Genomic DNA, 21,888 nt, shown 5'->3' with positions numbered 1-21,888 from the left:
CATGTGGCCAGCATGACTAAGCCGCTTCTGGCGAACCAGAGCAGTGCATGGAAACGCTGTTTACCTTCCCGCCGCAGCAGTACCTATTTATCTACAGTGGTGCCCCGCAAGACGAAATTAATTCGTTCCGCAATTTTTGTTGTCTAACGAATTTTTCGTCTTGCGAAGCACGAAATCCCATAGGAATGCATTGAAAATCAATTAATGCGTTCCTATGGTCAAAAAAAGTCCAAACAAAGCCAAATTTGGTACAACAACAGTTTATTAACTGCTCTTTAAAGTCACACATACTGTAAAGAGCAGTTCGAAAATTTAAGGGAAAATAAATTAACTTTATAAACAAAACATGTCTTTGTTTTTAGTCAAAGAAAAAAAGTCGCGAGACGTTTTCGTCTTGCGAAGCAAGCCCATAGGGGAAATTCGTCTTGCGAGGCAAATCGCGAACGGAAAAACCTTTCGTCTAGCGAGTTTTTTGTCTTGCGAGGCATTCTTCTTGCGGGGCACCACTGTACTTGCACTTTTTACGTGCTTTCGAACTGCTAGGTTGGCAGGAGCAGGGACCGAGCAACGGGAGCTCACCCTGTCGCGGGGATTCGAACCGTCAACCTTATGATCGGCAAGTCCTAGGCTCTGTGGTTTAACCCACAGTGCCACCCGCATCCCGAAAATGCTAATAACCCCAAGTTATAAAAAGATTAAAAAGCAATATGAAAAGCTCTACATTCTCAGGTAATAATGAACGGTTGGGGGTTTGTTGTTTTTCACTTGGTTAATAGCTGTACACAACTCCCAAATTTGGAGATACTGCAAGCTCATCTCTTATTTGTTTTTGCGGTCCTTCAACATGAAGTGGTGCCAAGGTTGGAGATCCATTCTTAACTCCACTGATATGTGGAAAACTACAGCTCTGCAGCTCTCTTTCTCACTAGGGTATAAAAGTAACAACCAATCACCTCTTAATCATCCAATTGGAAGGAAAGATTTCAATATGCAAGAGAACTTGCCTCCTCATGACACAGTAAGAGCCCACGCATTATTGTACTGAGCCAAAAAAGCAAGTCCAAGTTTACTAATATGGGGGTCAATTGTTGATATGCCAGGTTCATCAATTAGCAAATCGCTTCCCATTGCACCTTTCCATGGAAAGATATGCAAGTTAAACGAGCCTTTACACTCCACCACTTTTCAAAGCGATAAAGTTTCTTAATTTAAATGAGATAATGTAGAAAGGTCACAATGTAGAATATTTACCTGCAACAGCAATGCAAGGTGCTGGCTGGCAAATTCTTCGCTCTGCAAACCACAGCCACCCAAACATAAAACTGCCAAATTTCTTACAGCAGGATGGATATTAGTAACTCCTGGGATGATCTAAACAAACAGTAATGCACATTTCATGTAAAGCTTGACATAATCTTCCAGTCAGTCATTAAATTAATTACCTGGGACAAGTAAGAATCTCCTTCAGACAACTAAACAGGAAAATGAAAGGGTGATACTTGTCTACACCTGACTTCCACCCTTTCAGAACTTATCATAGGAATATTCAAACAGGCAATCTGTCTAGGTAACACCTCACTCCCACCCCGGAATAGTAATTTTTGCATTTATTTGAAAGCGCAGCAGAAAGAACAGAACTAATTCTTCGTAAGTTTTACATTAGAAATGGAATCACTTTTCTTCCTCCCTGAAATTTTCACTGCTCTATCTTTTCAGTGGTTGGTAGCAGCAAGGAAAATAGGCTGTCAGGCATTCCAGGCTAAGCAGAACTGACCAACAAGCGCCTTAAGGATGGAGATTGGCTGTGTGTACCAAAGCAAATCCAACCTCCCATATCACTACTCTGAGATGATTCGAAATGTAATCTAAGTTGAAGGATAATTGGCCATAAATCTCAGCTGTAAGGATGAAAAGAAACTGTGGGCTGTGGGGGGAAAAGGGATGCAGAGGTCTTGGGAGTTCAAAAGGAGAACTGAATCATCTAGACATTTGAAAATAGCCCACTCTTCTCAGGCTGAGGGGGGGAAATGGCGAAGATCTGAGACAGTTTAATCAGTGGGACAGAGTGGATTTTAGTTCTCTTTTGAAACATTGAATCAAGGCGTTGAGAGATACAGTTCTGCCCCAAGCCATGATGGGAGATGACAGCCAAAAAAGTGGAAGATACACCATATATCAGGGGTAGGCAACCTAAGGCCCAGGGGCTGGATGCGGCCCAATCGCCTTCTCAATCCGGCCTGACGGCCCAGGAATCAGCCTGTTTTTACATGAGTAGAATGTGTCCTTTTATTTAAAATGCATCTCTGGGTTATTTGTGGGTCATAGGAATTTGTTCATTATTTTTTCCCCAAAATATAGCCCGGCCCCCCACATGGTCTGAGGGATGGTGGACCGGCCCACGGCTGAAATAGGTTGCTGACCCCTGCCAAATATGATCAGAAGGAATCTCCATGGACATAACAGTTTTCACACGCAGGACAGAAGAATGAGAGCAGTTACAGCTCCTCACTTGAAGTTTTATAAAGTTAAATAATATCATAACACAATTAGAAACCATTAAGAATGCAGTTGTCGTATAAAGTATTACCGTACTATTTTAACTGTAATGTAAGTGAAATTAATAAGATTACGGAATGCAAAAATATATTATCAGGAATGCATTAAATCCACTGTGCGGGGAACCACTTTAACCAAAATGTATTAACTGGGAAATAATTGGTATTTGAACAATTGTATTAACTGATATTGTTATTACTGGACTATTATTGGGGAATTATTGGGAAATTAATTTTTAAAATTGGCACAAAAAAGTGATGCTTAGCAATCTTTGTTGGGTCTGGAGTAGATGGTTTCATCCTCCATATTCTATTGTTCTGCAAAGAGATGAGGTGAGAGTCTCTGAGGCCCAGCCTAACCCTCTGATTTCTGTCCTTGGTTGTCCAAATATGCATTTACAAAGTTCAGAAATGGAATATTAATATTCAAGCAGCTCAGAATACATATTCTCAACTCCCAGGTATGTCTTCTTTTGTTGTCACCTACCAAAGATTCAATTATTGCATCCATTGTTGGGCCTAATCCTTTCGAAAGGGACAGCTGCTTGAGAAGTTCGTTGCACATCATCAGACATTTCAGTAATGTTTCAGGATCACTCTTTTTTTAAAAAAAAAGGGGGGGAGAAAATAATAATTATTTGAACACACTGTAGAATGCCACCTTCACATCCCACAAACTCTATCTCCAATTCCATCCCTTTAAGATACTAGGGAGGTCCAAGAAGGTTTCTCTAGTCCTTCATAATTGAGAAATAGACACTGTGTACAAAGCCTAAATAATCAGACAGAAACTGTTATTTGATGTCAGCATTACAACACATCAACACGAGAAGTATACTTCTTTAAGGTTTACTTCGTACCAATTTAAAAAAACCACACAAATACATTCATGCTTATTTAAAAACGATGTAACTGAACCCGAGTAGCTGGTGTAAAGGTCAGCACCTTTTCCATGCATATTTCTTTGGCTGGAGGCGCCTCGGCCTCTTTTAACAGGTCACTTTTAATGCTTTCCAGTTCCATTATTCTCTCTTTCAACAGGGATGCCTGGCTGAAATCCTGCAAAGCCACACTTTTCTCCAATGCATCTTTTGCTTCCATAAGTTTCACTTTAATTTCAGCCAGCTGGAAGGAAAACCAGAAATTATAATACAAAAGTAGTTTTTATTATTTCTAAAACTGATTTTACAGCCTCGCTTTCAACTTGCCACATCTAACGTGGGAGACTAATGCCTAACTTGTGACCGCTTTGGAACTGAAGTTTACTTAATAATTGACAGGTACACCTATCCTGACAGAATCATAGAATCTTAAGAGTTGGAAGGGACCCTCAAGGGCCATCTAGTCCAACTCCCTGAAACGCAGGAATCTCAGCTAAACCATCCATGACAGATGGCCATCCAACCTGTTTAAAAACTTCCAAGGAAGGAGAGCCCACCACCTCTCGTGGAAGTCTGTTCCACTGCCAAACAGCTCTTACCGCCAGAAAGCTTTTCTGAATATTTAGTCGTAATCTCCTTTCTTGTAACTTGAAGCCATAGCCTCGAGTCCTACCCTCCAGAGCAGGACTCTGAGGGTCATCTAGTCCTGTAATGCAAACCCTGTGCAATGCAGGAGTGTCAACTAAAGCATCCAAGACAGACGGCCATCCAACCGCTGCTTAAAAACCTCTAGTGAAGGTCCAAGATAGATGATCCCTTGTTGGTTTTTCCACCTTCTGGGAAATGAAATTGTCGGCATGATATTAGAGGAATTTGTCAGACCTTACATTCTTAGCAGAGTTTTAGTCCCAACAGATATCGGGGAATCCCCCATGATTACTATATTTCTTCTCTTTGAATGTTTGGTAATCTGCTCTAGTAAGGCACCATCCAAGTCTTCAATCTGGCTTGGTGGTCTATAGCAGACACCCACAGTAAGGTCACTGTTGTTTCTCCTACAATTTTTACCCATATAAATCTCAATCTGCTTTTTATGCTCCAGGTCATAGATTTCTTCACAAGTGTACACAACCTTTACATATAATGCTGATCCCTTCCTCTGGAACAGATTACCGGTATACCCCTCAATTCCTACATTCCAGTCGTGAGTCTCATCCTCCAATCAATTCCTACATTCCAGTCGTGAGTCTCATCCTCCAATCAATTCCTACATTCCAGTCATGAGTCTCATCCTCCAATCAATTCCTACATTCCAGTCGTGAGTCTTTATGATTAAAGATATTAAAACTTAATGAGTTACACTATAACTGTTGGAGTTGTTGTTGCCTGGATGTTAACAGTGCATCATTTGTGACTTTCCTGGCTGCTAAATGCATAAGCCTTACTTTCTGTCTATGAATGATGTTCTCCTCACTACAGGAACATGACACTTAACCTCAGGGTTGAGCGCCACATTGGACAAAAGATTCCTGCAGTGCAGGGACAGGATTAGGTGACCCTCGTGGTCTCTTCCAACTCTGCAATTCTATGATTCTATGTCACACAACACCGACAATACTGCATTAGTAGCTCTACTGCAATTTGGACTGTCTTGCAATAGCTCAAAGCTGTTGAAGGTTTGACCCCTCTCCCTTCCTAGTAATTCTGTTTGTATAGTAAAGCTGGGGAGGGCTAGTAAAATATTCAAGCAGTGCTACAGTTACATTAAACTACAATTCTTTAAAACAAAAATGTAGTGCAATCACCACTTACTTTAAGCTGTTGCTTTCTTATTTCAGTTGCATCTGGGGGCTTGTCTACTGTAATAATTTCATCACGAACCTCGGTTATGATTTCAGCGACCTGGTGATGCAAAGAAAGTTAGTACTCAGCTCAAATTTTGAAAAATTTTGCAAATATTTTCTATCCCCCCCCCCACAAAAATCCATCCCGCCTTTTCAGTTACTTTTGGAAGGATGCAAAATAGTTTACAGTGCTAGACCATCCATTCATTAAGCCCCTAACCCTCCAAACTTAACAGTGAAGTAAAGCTTCGGATGGAGGATTCTTAACATTCCTAAATGCTGCTGCTTAGCATAATTTCACTCCCAAACCTGTCTTCTTTCTAGCATAACCAAGTAAACAAGCACATGTGAGATTTTAGGGACCATTTATTTTCCCCTAAAGCCCGTTTTTCATAAATATAAATAACCCTAACCCTAAATATATCCTTAACATCACCCCCCCCCAAAAAAAAGTTCACATGCCACTAGATAAACACTAAGGCTATAGAAGATAATATGCTGCCTTTTTCATATCATGTTTAGGAGGAACCGCTGTATTACTTTCTGCATAAAGGCCAAGTGCCTGATCAAACTGCTTTAATAAATAAAAATGCCATCTTCCTGCAAGCAAGGATACAGTACTGCATTTGAAACAAACAAACAAAAAATTATCTGCTCCTATACTGAGCTATCAAGTGCAATTATATTAGGTTTCTTTGTAATGTGTGAAAAAAAATACTTAATGAGGGCTTCGGGTCCCGCCTGTCTTAATAGAGGCAGCCCCCATGACAACAGGGGATTGTCAGCAAAGTCCCCCTTGCAAATTCCCCCTAGGGATGGGGGGTGGGGGTGGGAAATGGGCTTCATTTGAAGTTTGTCTTGGTACCTGGCTCTCACTCTGGCATTGAATGTGGGAGGCAAGGAGGTGCTGAGTGCAAAAGCACTTCATCTGGCATGTTGGAAATGTCCAAATTTTTGAAGCTTCGGGGATTTTTTAAAAAAGAAATATATAAATGTGCAATACTTATCAAAGCAAAATTTTATCAAGCCAGAGTTTATCTTTCTGCTTTAACAACATAAAGTGCAAAATTTATTTATCTTAGTTCATAGGTCACCGAAAGGCCATCCCTGACAGGATCCTCTACTCTGCCCCAAATCCCACTGGAAATAGGTTTGAAAAAAGCACCGTAATATTGTGGTATATACAGTGGTACCTCGGGTTACATACACTTCAGGTTACATATGCTTCAGGTTACAGACTCCGCTAACCCAGAAATAGTGCTTCAGGTTAAGAACTTTGCTTCAGGATGAGAACAGAAATTGTGCTCCGGCGGCGCAGCAGCAGAAGGAGGCCCCATTAGCTAAAGTGGTGCTTCAGGTTAAGAACAGTTTCAGATTAAGAACAGACCTCTGGAACGAATTATGTACTTAACCCAAGGTACCACTGTACTTGATTGAAGTGGCAGGGGAAGGTGTGTCTACAAGTTTATTTACAAATGTGGCAATTGGTCCAAAAAGTTTGGTAAGCCCTAACTTAGTACAATTTTATAGCCTACTTAGTATGTTTATTAAATCTGTACAATTTGTACAAACAAAATTGTGAATACGAGTTGCAGCCCACTTCCATCTGTTCATCTTGCTTAAAACTCAGTTCTCACAAAACCTTTCAGATTTTTCCTCTGAAGTTTTGGCAGCCACAAAAGGTATTTTGAAGTTTCTGTCCCAACTTCTTTTAACCTTTTTATCCTACAGCAAGGCAGGGCAAGATGCTATTTGTTTCCCAGTCAGTAGCAGGGTGTTCCTGTTGTTGTTTGCGGGGGGATAGTGAAAAGGCTGACCAATAGGAAAGTAGAAAGAAAGCACAAACACGATACTTCTAGTATCTCCAAACTAAAACAAAGGTCATAAAAAGCCTTTAGAATGTATTTTTCCAGTCTATAACTGTATTGGATTTGAAATAGATTTCATTGCAAAATTGTTTTATATATGCTTTTGTTAAATCGCTTTGAGATATCTCATAGGAAGCGATTGGATGAAAAAATGGATCTGAGTGTTGCATGCGTCAGAATTATTCTCTAATATTGCAGAATGTCTGAGATAAAAATATATTTGAAGGCACTACACTCATTCTAGATGAGAACATTTTCATGAGGCTTTTTCAGTGTTCCCTGAAATCTCTGATTTTTTCAAAGTTTTTGGGACGTAGCAGGGAGTGATATTCTCTCTCTCTCTCTCTCTCTCTTACACACACACACACACACACACACACATTTTTAATGGCTTTTTTCCTGGAATATAAACTGACAAGAGCAATTAGAACTTACAGTCTGGATTCTTCTGTCATCATCTTTGAGAATGCGGAGTAGATTCTCTGTAAGTGATGATACAAGGGATGCTGAAGTAGTGGGCATCATAAGGATTTTTTGTAACACTGTCAGCAGTCTCTTCCTTAAGAATAATAATAACACTGATGAAATAATAATAAAATGATCCCTAAACAATGAGTAATATCTATTCTCGTTTAAAATCCAAGAACTGGCAACTAACTGCTACTTCAGAAGTGAGGCAGTTTCTTTGAATAAGCTATGTTGGTGTTTCCAACGTGTAAATGTTTAAGTGCCTCCCTTCCCAGCCATCACACTTGCAGAACCTGATTATTACAACTGGAATCTCTTTAAAATCTCTTCCACAGTGGAAAGCAAAGCACAACTTTTACTAACATTTCTGATGGGGAACAAAACATTCAAACATGACCAGAGATGGAAATCTAGAACACCAACCAACATGGCAAAAATAATTTTTAAAAAATATATTTTTATTAAAGATTTCTTGGTTTACAAAAGTATGTGCAATGTCTCTTTTTTCAAGGTACACTTTCTACAGATCAGTTTCATTTGTTGAGACATTAGTGTTATATTAGGAAGAAAAGGGGAAAAGAGAGGGAGGGGGAAATGGTGAGTAGGGTGGGGTCAGCTGGCAATGCTTCAATTCTACTTACTGTATGTGTGGGGTTTTGTGTCAGCGTCACTTGTGTGGGTTCTCTTTACTATTTGCTTGTATTCCTTTGGTGGTGAGAGGCTGGGGTTGGCATAGGGCATGGGTAGGTAAACTAAGGCCTGGGGGCCAGATCCGGCCCAATTGCCTTCTGGATCCGGCCCGCGGATGGTCCGGGAATCACTGCGTGGATCTGATTCTGATTGTTCAGGCAGCACCATTTCCTCCCTCTCCCTCACACACACTGCGGCGCCACCTCCTCCCTCCCTCCTCCTGGCTTCTCCCCGCCCTGCCTACAGGAGTAAGGGGGCTGGGCTTTGTTGCTGCCAGCCCCACTCCAGAGTCCTTTCACGCGCCACTCATCCTGCCGCTGCCACCAGCCCCTGCCACTCGCAACACACAGGACCCGCGATTGGCTGAACGCCCATCTCGAGCGGCCACCATTTAAAGCAGCACCTCTCCGGAGCCCTTTCACACGCCGCTCATCGTCCCTCGTTCATTTCCCCACAAAAAATATAGTCTGCCCCCCCCCCATAAGATCTGAGGGACGGTGGACCAGCCCCCTGCTGGAAAAAAAAATTGTCAACCCGTGGCCTAGGGTTTGGTTGGTTGGTTGTGATTGGCTGTGGTGAACTTTGTTTTCATGTGAGTGTGGTGTGTGTGTGGATCAGATTAGCCATACTGATTTGAATGCTGTTGGTGGGTTCTTCTTGTCTTGTTGGGCTCTGTATGTGATAACGGGGAACCGAACTGGGGTGAAGACATCTTCTTCTATCTGTCCCCGTGTTAGTTTCAGTTTGTTGGTTAGTTTTTCTAATAAGGCCGTTTCCCATACTATTTGATACCATTGGTCTATGTTTACTCCTGGCAGGTCTCTCCAGTGTCTGGCTATTATGTTTCTGGCTGCTGAGAGTAGGTGGGTTATGAGCTCTTTGTGTTGTGAGTAGGCATTATTGTCTTGAAACATAGCAAATTATTTATCCTGGAACTAGAGAGGAACCTGAAAGGATCTATGGGGGAAACCTGGATGGACAGTAAAGTAGTAAGTCCCACCCTATCCAGGCCTGTATAAAGCACTACACTGTTTCATTGCAGGCCCAGGACAAGAAACATATTCTGGTTTCAGTGTGCTGAAGGATGGAAAGAGAAAGAAAAATGTTCAAAACAAGCTATTTAAGTGAATTTGACCATTAAACCAAGTCACTTGGTGCTGTACTGATGAATATTAATGTTGGAACTTTGACATGAAACCAAGTGACTAGAATGCTGAATAAAATGGACTGAGCTACTGAAACATTTCCGAGTCAATTCGAAGTCAACAGAATAACATATACATCAAAAATCTCTTTGTTGCTAAACTAAGTCTTACCTTCCTCCTTCTTCGGCGGTATCCATGCAGCCTATCATAAGGATCAGCTGCTGACCTATAAACTCTTTCGTCATCAGTTGCTCAACACAAGCCATATCTTCTTTCTCTTCTTGACTGAGAACTGGCATATTCTGAAGGTAACTTAATTAAAAACAAATGGTTATTCGGTATGATGCAAGCAACATCTTGATATTTATTTGAATTTTATGTTACTGTACCAGTTAAAGGGCTTACAAATATAATTTGACTGAGTCTATCTACAGACAACAATGCTGCCTCGTCGATCTTCACAATACTATGCATTTATCACTGCTTTTATTTTATTCCTTTGCTGGGCCTTACATGAAGAAAAACGGGCAGTTAGAATGTATCTAGTTGAGCCTCCCAAGAGCATGTCCTACTTTCCAGTGCTAAAAGATTCTTTTTCACACAGACCTATTTTAGCCTACATAGCTACTTCTGCACACTCTACAAGGAGTCGGGAACATAAATTAGTAACAGTAATCTTTATGTTCCAGCAAACCAGTTTAATTGTTGTTTTGTGAACAACACAGAAGTAAGTCCAAATCCAGTAACTGGAGATGAAGAGAAGAATAACTGTGAGAACCAAAAGCAGTATAAATTAAACTAATGCCAGTGATTTTTTTTTCAGGGAGTACTCAAGGGTACACAGTACTGGCACCTCTTTTTGTTGTTAAAATGTGTAGCACTTACTGTAACAACTTCATGGTGAGTACAGGCACCTCTTTTTCTGGAAAAAAGCACTGACTAATGCTTTAACTTTCTTGTTTACTTTACCTTTGCAAATAATCTGCATATATGGCAGGTTCTGGCAGAATGTTCTCTAAGAATTCTTCCCCTTCAGATTTCAAGTACTCACAAAGGGTCTTCCAATATAAAGCATTCTCAGCGGTTAGTTTTTCTATTGGAATTACTTTCCTTGAAAACAAATATATACACGTTACATTTTCAACGGGGGGGGGGGGTTGCTTTGTCAATTAAGAAGGCAATCACAGTATTTGACAAATATACAAGCTGGAATTCACATTTTAAGCCACACACATTAAAAGCTGAAAAGACAGAGCAGCTGTTACAAGAATTATGTTGTAGACAATTTCATTGATTTAAAAAATGACTTAAGGATCATTATCTCATGGTAACCAGCAGGAATGCCTCACTGAAGCAAAATATAATTATGTTCCACGCAAAATGTTATTCCAGTTAGTTGCTAGGCGAATACTAGTAAGCAGAGCACTATCTTTATCCTAAATTAATGTAATATCTGTATATGAAAGTTGGTTCCTAGTGTCACTCTTTAGCATTATTAAGAGACTAACCCCAGTTTCTTGGAATTGCATTGCATTCTACTGAACAAAATAAATGGGCTGGCATCTGCGCCCAGGTTGAGGGAGGGGTAATATCTTCCGAAGTATTACTGCCGGGGGGTGGGGGTAGAGTGCATATACCCTACCACCTCTCATCTGTTATTTTAATGGACATTTCTCTTCTCATACGTACAACCAATTCTGACTAAACCTTTAGGGGTTGTTGGGGGGAGCCTAAAAACTCTGTCTGCAAACACTCAGCATGTGCACTACAAACAGCCTCTTTAGCGGTGCTACTTTGCCCACTAATAAATTGATGGCTTTTCCAAAAAGTATCCCTCACTAGTTAATAGGATGCCTTTTAGTAGGTGCTTTTTTGATTTGCCTAAAAACGGGAAGTTCTGGCTGCTACTTACAGATATTTACTTTTTAGCTATTTTAGCAAATATGAGTTCAAGTTTATTATTTTCAGAAAGTAGTATGTCATAGAAATGTTCAGAAACAAACATAGTTATTTCACTAGTCCTTGGAATAAAGTTTAGGTAAGTAATGAGGCAGAAACCTTTAACTTACTTTCCCAAGTTCAACTCTCAAGTATACAGTTTTTTAAAAAACAAACAAACACATACGTACGTACCTTTCATCAAGGTCTGAGAAGTTTTTAATCAAGTCATTGACTGGTGACAGCGAAAACATGGCATTAAGCGCTGGAATACCCACTTCAGGACAACTTTCCACATCCAGCCGATGAAGGAGTTCTAGCACATTTCCCTCAACCAGCCGTAGCCAGGCCTGAAGAAGTTTCTTCTGCACCACTTCTTTTACAGATTCTATTAAGCCGGGAAATTTAAACTGAGATATAATTTCTCTGAATATTTTGTAAAAAACCCTTTATAGAATAGTTACTATGAGATACACACACACATAGTGATTAAGCTGACTGTCTCTACCATATCACATTCAACAGTATATAAGCTACCTACATATAGCAGTGTTCACATTATCAACTCCTGACTTGATAAGCCAAGATTTTGTACACACCTTCATTTCTGTTTCGCTTCTCCCTTCACTTGAGTCAAGATTCAAGCTGGGAAGCTACAGTTAACAACAGCTTCTTGTTACATGCAAAATGAGTTATGGTAAATGGCTTCCAAACAAGCCAGGATTCAGACGCCAACTTTTCCTACTTGCAGGAAGAGATGAATGAAGGCACTTTGCATTAGTGTGTCTATGTTGACTCACTAAATCAGGATTTCCTTATGAAAGCTGTGCTACTATAAACAACAATGAGGGCTTCCCAGAAAGAATACTTTAGATGCAATGTATTTTAGTATATTCTTCTATTATATTTATACTGTCTCTTCACATCACTGTGAAGTTTATTTGTAGATCCTAGCTGTCAGACAAATTTCTCCAACAGAGCAACATGCATATACTTGCATAAGGCTATCCCTTGTTACTGCCTAACTCCTCCTTTACCTTTTTAGAGGGCTTTTCAGCTAATGTGGGAAGCAGAGATATGTCTGTTAAAGCCTGGCAGAAGAGATGGAGCCTGTCACCAACATGAGAACTACATATGTTGTCACACATGAGGAGCAGAAGAACCAGATTGCCCACTGTTACAATATAAGCCTTTACTTGCTTATTCAAAAGTATGTCCCACTAGTTTGCAATGGGACTTACTCCCAAGAATGCCTAGGACTGCAGCCTTCGTTTACCATTGTTAGCAAGTTGGCTCTCAGGCATTTCGCTAGCAATGAAAAAATAAGGAATTGGCACACTGAACAAGTACACAATATAGGCAACTATAGAATAAAATAAAAATGTCTTACCTGATCTATCATTAAGCCCTTGCTGAACAAGCTTTACTCGTTGGGCTATTGTCAAAGCTTTCATATGAACTTTTTCTGCCAAAACCTTTTAAAGAGCACACAGATTTTAGGGCTTTACTAATAATGATTTTTGACAAATTGGTGCAAGCAACTTTATGTGCCTATCACAACAGATACATACTGGGAATCTTGCCATAATAAGTAATAAAACAGCAAGAAGGGAAACTTGAGTTTTGTGAGTTGATCTCAAATTCTGTGTCTAAAACACACTTTAAAAGCTCAGAATACATGAACTAGGGCAGGTGGAATGAGAGATATAATTTGACATTTTAATTCCATCATAAAATGTAATGGATTGATTCGTAAGTAACCAGGCTGAAAATTAAGAGCCACTGTATTTGTTTTGTTTATATATTGTTTTCCTTCTAAAAGGAAACCCATGAAAACTTCCAAATAGTCACTATGCTTTTGTCCCAGAACTAAACTCTTAAGACTTTCAGAGAGACATTCACTGCACTGACATAGAACCCGTTATGGCCACAAGAGCAGGTGATATGTTTTATCGACACAAATCCCAGTCCAGCAATGAATACCCATGTATAAAAAGCATACTTCAGTGGTTAATATGGATACAAATGCACATCTGCATCATGCTCCTCCAGACCTCTGAACTGGCTGCACCCATTATTTGATGCAACTGTGCAGCTCATTACTTCTTATGGCAAGCTGAATGCTATAAGAGCTGAGCCACAATATTTAACAGTTAATATAATGCACTTTACTAACATTTACATTAGTTACACTAAACACTGAACCAGAGCTTGAAACAAAATTCAACCATATAATCCTCAATAAAAAGCTGTATTAAAATGGACCAAAAACTGTGCCTGGCATATCCCAATGGTCCTCTGCAGTTCAATTCTGCTCATGTTTTGAACAGGCTAGGACAGATTTAGAGAAGAAGAAGAAGAAGAATACTTTTATTATTAATTGCCATGTACATTCATTGCTTCTGGACCATCTTGATGAAAAACACATGGCAGCCAGAATACAGTAGATTAATTGGAAAAACTGCTATGATGCAGTTTGAACTGACTTCCTTGGCACAATGATCAGAACCAGCAATATTTATAACGAGTTTAAAAAACACTGCAAATACACCTAAACATAAATTTACACCTGTACCCCAAACATAATTTTGCTCCCCAGAGAGAATAAAGTTGATTTCTCCAAATGTTTACATCATATATTACTAAGAAGCAATGTAAGTAATTGTAGTAAGATCTTGACTTACCTGGTATGCCAATTTCCTAACCGTCTCTTTTACATCCATAGTACGACCTATAATTTTTGGCAGGGTTTCAGCTGATGGACCAATACATGACAGCACAGTGCGCCTGACTTCTGGATTGGAGTCGTTCTCAATTAAATTACTGTAAACTAAACAAAAAACAGTATTACACAGAGTATGTTAATGACCGGAAAATGTACATAAAGAAAATGTACATGAATAACAAGTGGCCAACACCCTTTGCATTAAGATTTTATGATGCTCATGTTAGATGCACAACTTCTACATTTTTGGCAGACGTTTAGTTGATGGGCCAATATATGACAATGTTTTTTCACACCAGATGTAAATACTCAGGGAAATAGGCTGGAATTGACAACAAGCGAAGGGCTTCCTAGCACATGCCCCTGATTCTTAAAAGGCAGAGCACATGTCAGTCACACTTCACATATTTGCTACAGGAAACATTAAGTTACACTACTGTAGCAAACTTGACACAAACCAAGGCAAACATGATACAGCTTGCAGAAACTAGTAGCCTTTGGCCTAACCACAGTAGGAAGAGCTGTTTTGGATTAATGCCCTCTTCCTCTTCCCCTCCAGTTCCCCATGCTTCTTCGAAATCCATTCTGGAGGATTTGTGGGCATGTAGAGGGATGGGAAGTAAACGGAAATCCTGCTATACTAGGAGAATCCCACTGCCACAGCATTGGATATAAACCATTGATTAGAGTATTGACTCAAGAATTGACCGCAGATATCAAATGATTTAGGCATAACACAGGAGTACAAAGTAACCCTTTTGTGGATGACACCTGTGTTAACTTTCCAGTCCCTGGAACTCAGTAACAAGTCATACTAAACTGACACAAACAGCTGCAGTTTGATGACTGATGAAAACTCCCCCCCCCCCGAAAAAAATATTGTTATCACTGCAAATAAAGCAACTTTTTATAAGAGGGTCATAAAATCAGTTTTAAGAGATTGTCTGCATTATATTCAGATATCATTTTAAACCAGGTTATTTCCCAAAAAATGTATCGTTCAAAACTTTTTAAGAAATAAAGAAAAACAGATTTTAAAAATTAGATTTTGAAACAAATGGTTATTCAGTAGATTTCAGTTTCATGAAGGGGGAAGGCAAGCAAGACTATACCATAACAAGCCAGGAAAAGTACGGTACTTCCAAACCAGGCCAGTTTTCTAACTTTTTCTTTTCCCCAACTAGGCCATTACCATAAACTGTTCTTGTCCCCTATGTCCTATATTCATACATATCTATTTGCCAATATTATAAAGTATCAACTACTTTACAGTTGCTTGAATAATTACATTCAAGTCTCCCAGGCAGAATTCAATACTAATGTTAATGTCTTAACTATTATAGCCAGTTTTTAAGAACTGAAAAGATAAAAATACATCTTTAAATTAAAATAAATATCATTGATACAGTAACAACGTACCATTAACCACAGGACAATCACTGTCCTTTGGATCTTGAAGTCTAGACAATGCCAGCACAGCTTGAATTCTCACATTTGGAACTTTATCTTTCACTCTGAGCAACATGGCATTGCTAATTTGATCAAATAGCTCATCTTCAATCTGAGCATTCTCCGGCAGGCTTACCAGAAGCTTATTAATAATTTGGCACACCCGAAATCGTACTGCACTGCTGTTTGCATCGTGAGACTTAAAAAGAAGCAAGGAGTTGATTTTTAGTATTCCTGCATTATTGTTCTTATGTATAAAAAATATGAATAGTTTCAAGTATTTACATATAAAAATCTCATAAATTCACACAATATTTAAGTACCAAATGTATTCTTTTGGTATAACACCCCCTTCATTTATTCTTACAATCCTGGCAGTCAGTCTTAATCTTAAATTATTTATTTTTCCATTTAAAGGATCTTTAACCCATGAATGAATGACACCAGATTTAAACCAGAACGGGGTGCAAAATAAACTTGGTGCTTAAGACAGCAATTATGAAGCTGGTCTTCAGCTGTGGCTGAATGCAAGACTATAGAACATAAACACAGACTGTAATTATAACCAAAACACAGCCACATCCCATAGAAATCAATTGAGCAAACTGGAGCCTAAGCAACTGCATATCCAAGACCCCTATAATTGCACTTCAGAAATTCTGGCCTTAGGTGAATATTGGTTAGCAGCAGATTGTTCAGACAAAAGCTAAGCCCACTTATCATTGCTTTATGGCCTTCCAGATGTTTTTGAGACTACAACTCCCATCATCCCTGACCACTGGTCCTGTTAACTAGGGATGATGGGAGTTGTAGTCCCAAAACATCTGGAGAGCTGAGTTTGCCTATGCCTGCTTTATGTCTTTAAGAGCAGGAAAGATAACACAGCCCTTGCATTCAGTGTGATTTCTACCCAATATAACAAGACTGATTTTACATCACCATTAAGAAAATAGCATTTATGTGCAGATTCATACGGTGTCCATTAGATCATACTATAAAGAGGAACATTATGCATCCATTGCTATTTTTTCACCATTACATTATTGCTAAGATACCTCAAGCAGAAACTTGAACAAATAATTCAGAAGAGAATTTTCCACTTGCTCCTCTTCTTCAGTGTCATCTTTTTCTGGCTCATAAAATGAAACAACAAACTTGGCCGCAAAATTTATCACTTGTTCTACTGCAGGTTCTCTTTTGTAGACAATCAGGGCAAATTTAAGGTAATGAACAAATTCCTCATGAAAAGAGATTTTGTCCTGCAACTAGAACAAAGTTACACAGTAAGTAATGCAATTTCAGTATCAAAACTGATCAATGGTGGAACAGACCTTTATTTAAAAAACGGGCAGACCCATTGACATGTTAAAATCCTTTCCACTGAGAACTGGTTCTTTGGACAGAGCTTGAAAATTCCAGATTAAGATTTGTAATCTGAAATACTGGTCATAATATATGTTTTGTTGATACAGTCTTCTCATGTCACAGTACAGTGGAACCTTGGTTTTCAAACTTAATCCGTTGGACTCCTGAAACCATTTGAAAACCAAGGTGTAGCTTCTGATTGGCTGAAGGAGCTTTCTGCGCTCAAGCGGAAGCCACGTCGGACGTTTAGCTTCTGAAAAACGGAAAACTTTCTTCTAGGTTTTTGATGTTCGGGACCCGATTGGTTCATCAACTAAGCTGTTCAAGAACCAAGGTTCCATTGTACTGTACTGTGACATGAGAAGACTGTAAGTATTGTTATAAGAATTTTAAGGTCTTATATATATAAAATGTTCATAAATGTACCAAGCAAATGCATGTAAATCACACGTGTGAAACCCACGGAAAAGTACTGAAACCACTTTCTCTCCCAAAATGACTTCAAATATTTCTCTGCAAGGTTGAAGGAAATGGGAAATCTCCCCATTGTCTCTGTGCTCACAAATCCTGCCAAGGGCACATTTAAGGTGTGAACAGGGTTAGCCTGTGACCTGGATTCAGGAATTAAGTGCAGGAGGCTGCGGGAGGCTGCGGGAGGCAGTGGAAGACAGAAGTGCCTGGCGTGCTCTGGTCCATGGGGTCATGAAGAGTCGGACACGACTAAACGACTAAACAACAAAACAATAACAAAGAGTGGCCAAGCCCCAGATAATGCAATGAGGTAAATGGCAGACAGGAGATAAACAACACACTCAGGATTCTGTTTTAGACCTCCCCCTGTGATGTATGTATGATGTATTTGGGGAGGTGGTCTGGAGTTTGAGAGTGGGCAATTTCAAAGTCTATATAAGGGCAGGCACACATTTGTTCTGGGTCCCTTCCCCCCTTGTGTGTGTGTGGGAGCACCCTGTTGCAACAGCTTTAATAAAGATCAGGCTTACTAGCTGCTTCACTTCTCAATATTCTCTGGTTGGTCTGTTATTTTCTCCGCAGGCAGCTGGATCAAGGCGGGTCAGGGCTGCTGATTCTTCTAGATCTGTCAGCAGCCTTTGACATGGTCGATCACGAACTCCTGGACCACCGCCTTGCCGACGTGGGGATCCAGGGCACAGTCCTTCAATGGCTGCGCTCGTTTCTCTCTGGTCGGGGACAGAGGGTGGCGCTTGGGGGGGAATTGTCATCACGCCACTCCTTGGTGTGTGGAGTGCCTCAGGGTGCAATTCTCTCCCCGATGCTTTTTAACATCTTTATGCGCCCCCTCGCCCAGCTTGTCCGGAGTTTTGGGCTGGGTTGCCATCAGTATGCTGATGACACCCAACTCTATCTGTTGATGGATGGCCATCCTGACTCGGCCCCAGACACGCTGACCAGATGTCTGGAAGCGGTGGCTGGATGGTTACGTGGGAGCCGGTTGCAGTTAAATCCTTCGAAGACAGAGGTCCTCTGGCTGGGGCGGGACGATATGGGATCGAGGGGGCAACTCCCATCTCTTGCGGGGGTGCAATTAGTGCCAGCACCGTCCGTTAAGAGTTTGGGTGTAATCTTCGATACCTCCCTCTCTATGGAGTCGCAGATTACAGCTATAACAAAGGCGGCATTTTTTCATCTCCGCCAAGCTAAGCAGTTGGCCCCTTATCTCTCTCGTCCTGACCTAGCCACTGTGATCCATGCGACGGTCACCTCCAGACTGGATTATTGTAACTCGCTCTACGTGGGGCTGCCCTTGAGACTGACCCAGAAACTCCAGCGGGTGCAGAATGCCGCGGCGAGACTCCTTATGGGGTCTTCGCTGCGAGAGCACATTCATCCGGTATTATACCAGCTGCACTGGCTCCCGGTGGAGTACAGGATCAAGTTTAAGGTGCTGGTTTTAACCTTTAAAGCCCTATACGGCCTAGGACCCTCGTACCTACGGGACCGCCTCTCCTGGTATGCCCCACAGAGAAACCTACGGTCTGCAAATAATAACATCCTCAAGGTCCCAGGCCTCAGAGAGGTTAGGCTGGCCTCAACTAGAGCCAGGGCCTTCTCGGCTGCGGCTCCAAACTGGTGGAATGCTCTGTCACAAGAGACTAGGGCCCTGCGGGACCTGACATCCTTCCGCAGGGCCTGCAAGACAGAGTTGTTCCGCCAGGCTTTTGGTCAGGGCGCAGCCTGACTCCCTCCTCTGGCAACCTGCACAGAATTTTGTTTAATCAGTTGCCATCAATTTGATTTTAACTAATTTTTATAATGAAATATTTTTAGAATGTGTTATTATTTGATTGCTTATTTGATTGTTGTTAGCCGCCCTGAGCCCGGCTTTGGCTGGGGAGGGCGGGATATAAATAAAAATTATTATTATTATTATTATTACCAATAGAGAACCTACAAAAGGACTCTATATGGGCTCTTGGGTACCCCATAAGGGAAAAGGAGTTTTTTTCTTATAACAGTATCAACAAAACATATATTATGACAGTATGGGTGATATCTGGTTTTCCGTATCACGATATATATCACCAGCTAAACACTGTGATATCTCAGTATATCACAATCTCTGAAATAAGGCTGCAGCTTATAATAATCTGGGGAAATATAACATATGAAGAGCATAGCAATTGATTACAATATCATTCCCTGCAAAAGAATGACTTAATGTTTCCTATAGTTAATAGTTTCATGGATTCATTGACAAATGTCACCTCTCCTGAACTCAATAGGTGACCATAAGTAGGCCCCTTTCAATCCTTGCTTTCCTCCTCCACTTAGGCAATACAATAATACTACAAGGGTTCTGTACCAACATAACATGAAGCACTTTGAGAACTGTTATATGGAAGTGAAGCACTGTTTATTGCTACAAAATATACTGTTGTAAACTGAACATGGTTCACTACAGTGGTACCTCGGGTTACATACGCTTCAGGTTATATACGCTTCAGGTTACAGATTCCACTAACCCAGAAATAGTGCTTCAGGTTAAGAACTTTGCTTTAGGATGAGAACAGAAATCGTGCTCCAGCGGCGCAGCAGCAAGAGGAGGCCCCATTAGCTAAAGTGGTGCTTCAGGTTAAGTACGGACCTCCGGAACAAATTAAGTACTTAACCCGAGGTACCACTGTACTTGCAAATCCATATGGATATTCTGCAGTTGTATTTATTTAGGGAAGGCAGGTAAGTGAAGGTACGTTCACATGCCTGTTAGATATGCTCAGTTGACCAAGCTTTCCTGTTACATATTCTGTTACATATTCTACTTCCCACCCAGTATCTTTCTTGAAGCAACCATCGCATGGTTTTGATGTGTAAAGGGTAAGGTTTTCAGTGAGACCAATGTATTTTATGAATGTGTTAGCCACCTTTGGGGGTTAAAGTCAAAAAGCATGAAATTAATAATATTTACCTCATTGTACATGTGCTTCAAGGATGCCACAAGTTTAGCATGATTTTGGTGAGCTTTTTGAGCTTTTTCAAAGGTCTCCTTAATATTGAACTTCTTCCCTTTCATAGCTGCAAAGAAATGGGTCATTTTAAAAACTTAACTGAATCTTGTACATTCATGGAACCCACTTCACTAGGTGTTGGAGTCACCATGGATCAACCATTATGCCTAGTTACCAGAGTTTTTCAAGTTTTTTCAACTTGCCTAAACACAAGCTTCTACCTGCATTACTTTGCAAACCCTTTTATTTTTAGTCTTATATGAAAGCTAGTTCTAAATTATTTCATATTTCACTTATATTCTGCCTTTCCACCAAAGGTCTCCATAATAGTTAACAAGCAAGATTAGAACGACAACACTTCAGAAAAACCACCTGCAGTTTCCACAGGTGGAATATATTCAAAATCAATGTCACTTTTTTATTTTAGCACATGCCCTCTCATTTCTTTAGGGCACACAAGTGAGAAATATGCAGCCCATTTTCAGAAGCCCTATGCAAGTGATCAGTTCAGGCCTCAGGTAAAAATTACTGGACTTCCCATACCTGGCAGTATGGGGTAATGGAGGCTGAGAGTAAAGGAGGTACCATGCCAAACAGTGGCTTCTGTGCCACCCACGGTCAGTATGCAGCCCTTGGAAAAATGCCCTCAAAGGGGAGCAGAAAGGTTATCTACTTTTCCCTCAGAAGATAGTAGAGCCACTTACAAGAGCCACTAATACTGATGCCTAATCTAAAGAACATAAAGAGCAAACTGTCAGTTTCTATCATTTCAGACTACTTGTCATTCTAAACCAATGACTTCTCTGATGTGCCACACCTGTCCAGGTTTTAGATAGGAAGCTTTCTCTTCCATATCTGGGAGTGTGAGATGCCAGGGATTGAACCTAGAACAGGGGTTCCCAAACTGTGGTTCATGGACCAACAATGGTCCACAAACATCATTCCAGTGGTTCATGATGTGTCCGTGGATTTGCGGTTGAATACAGGAGTCAGCATATCTATTGCAATAAATATCCATGTTGATTTTTGACTATTTTATTGAGGTACAGTGGTACCCTGAATGCGAACGGGATCCATTCCGGAACCCCATTCTCATCCAGAAGTGAACACAACCTGCGTCCGCGTGTGATGTCAATTCGGCGTCTGCACGTGATGTCATTTTGAGCGTCTGCGCATGCGGTGAAACGGAGCCCGTTACTTCCGGGTCGCTGCGGAGCGCAACCCGAAAATATTCATCCCAAAAGTACTTCAACCTGAGGTATGACTGTAATTTTAATCTGTTTTAGTATGGCTGTGAATTTTTCTCTGTTTTATTTTTATTTTTGTACACTGCTTGATGGCCCAGCTGCATTCCTATCTGGATAAAGATAGCCTAACGTCTGGTAACCTCATTATGTTTATTAAAATTGAATGGACAGTGGTACCTCTGGCTGCGAACGGGATCCGTTCCGGAGGCCCGTTCGCAACATGCATAG

General features: G+C 40.5%; 1 protein-coding gene across 6 annotated transcripts in view; it reads right to left on the bottom strand.

The window, feature by feature from the left end:
* LOC310699067 (condensin complex subunit 3-like) overlaps positions 1 to 21,888 on the bottom strand; it is a 34,221-nt gene that overhangs the window by 11,519 nt on the left and 814 nt on the right. For 4 of the 6 annotated variants that reach the window (XM_083520672.1, XM_083520674.1, XM_083520671.1 and 1 more), the window contains exons 2-14: positions 20,374 to 20,480; positions 16,619 to 16,828; positions 15,534 to 15,762; positions 14,074 to 14,219; positions 12,780 to 12,864; positions 11,585 to 11,777; positions 10,421 to 10,561; positions 9,623 to 9,763; positions 7,584 to 7,707; positions 5,249 to 5,338; positions 3,501 to 3,680; positions 3,043 to 3,153; positions 1,252 to 1,371 (exon numbers count right to left, since the gene is read on the bottom strand). In XM_083520672.1, the coding sequence (XP_083376798.1) occupies positions 1,252 to 1,371; positions 3,043 to 3,153; positions 3,501 to 3,680; positions 5,249 to 5,338; positions 7,584 to 7,707; positions 9,623 to 9,763; positions 10,421 to 10,561; positions 11,585 to 11,777; positions 12,780 to 12,864; positions 14,074 to 14,219; positions 15,534 to 15,762; positions 16,619 to 16,828; positions 20,374 to 20,478 (1,875 nt within the window). In that variant the 5' untranslated portion in view covers positions 20,479 to 20,480. Of the gene's footprint in view, positions 1 to 1,251; positions 1,372 to 3,042; positions 3,154 to 3,500; positions 3,681 to 5,248; positions 5,339 to 7,583; positions 7,708 to 9,622; positions 9,764 to 10,420; positions 10,562 to 11,584; positions 11,778 to 12,779; positions 12,865 to 14,073; positions 14,220 to 15,533; positions 15,763 to 16,618; positions 16,829 to 17,033; positions 17,177 to 20,373; positions 20,481 to 20,956; positions 21,036 to 21,888 lie in introns of those variants that run through there. The other 2 variants (XM_083520676.1, XM_083520675.1) reach the window with 2 other exon arrangements.

Source organism: Podarcis liolepis (assembly GCF_965112155.1).
Source record: "Podarcis liolepis genome assembly, contig: HAP1_SCAFFOLD_38, whole genome shotgun sequence".
Lineage (NCBI taxonomy): Eukaryota > Metazoa > Chordata > Lepidosauria > Squamata > Lacertidae > Podarcis > Podarcis liolepis.
Note: the sequence above shows the minus strand (reverse complement) of the source record. Positions and strands in the feature narration are given on the sequence as shown.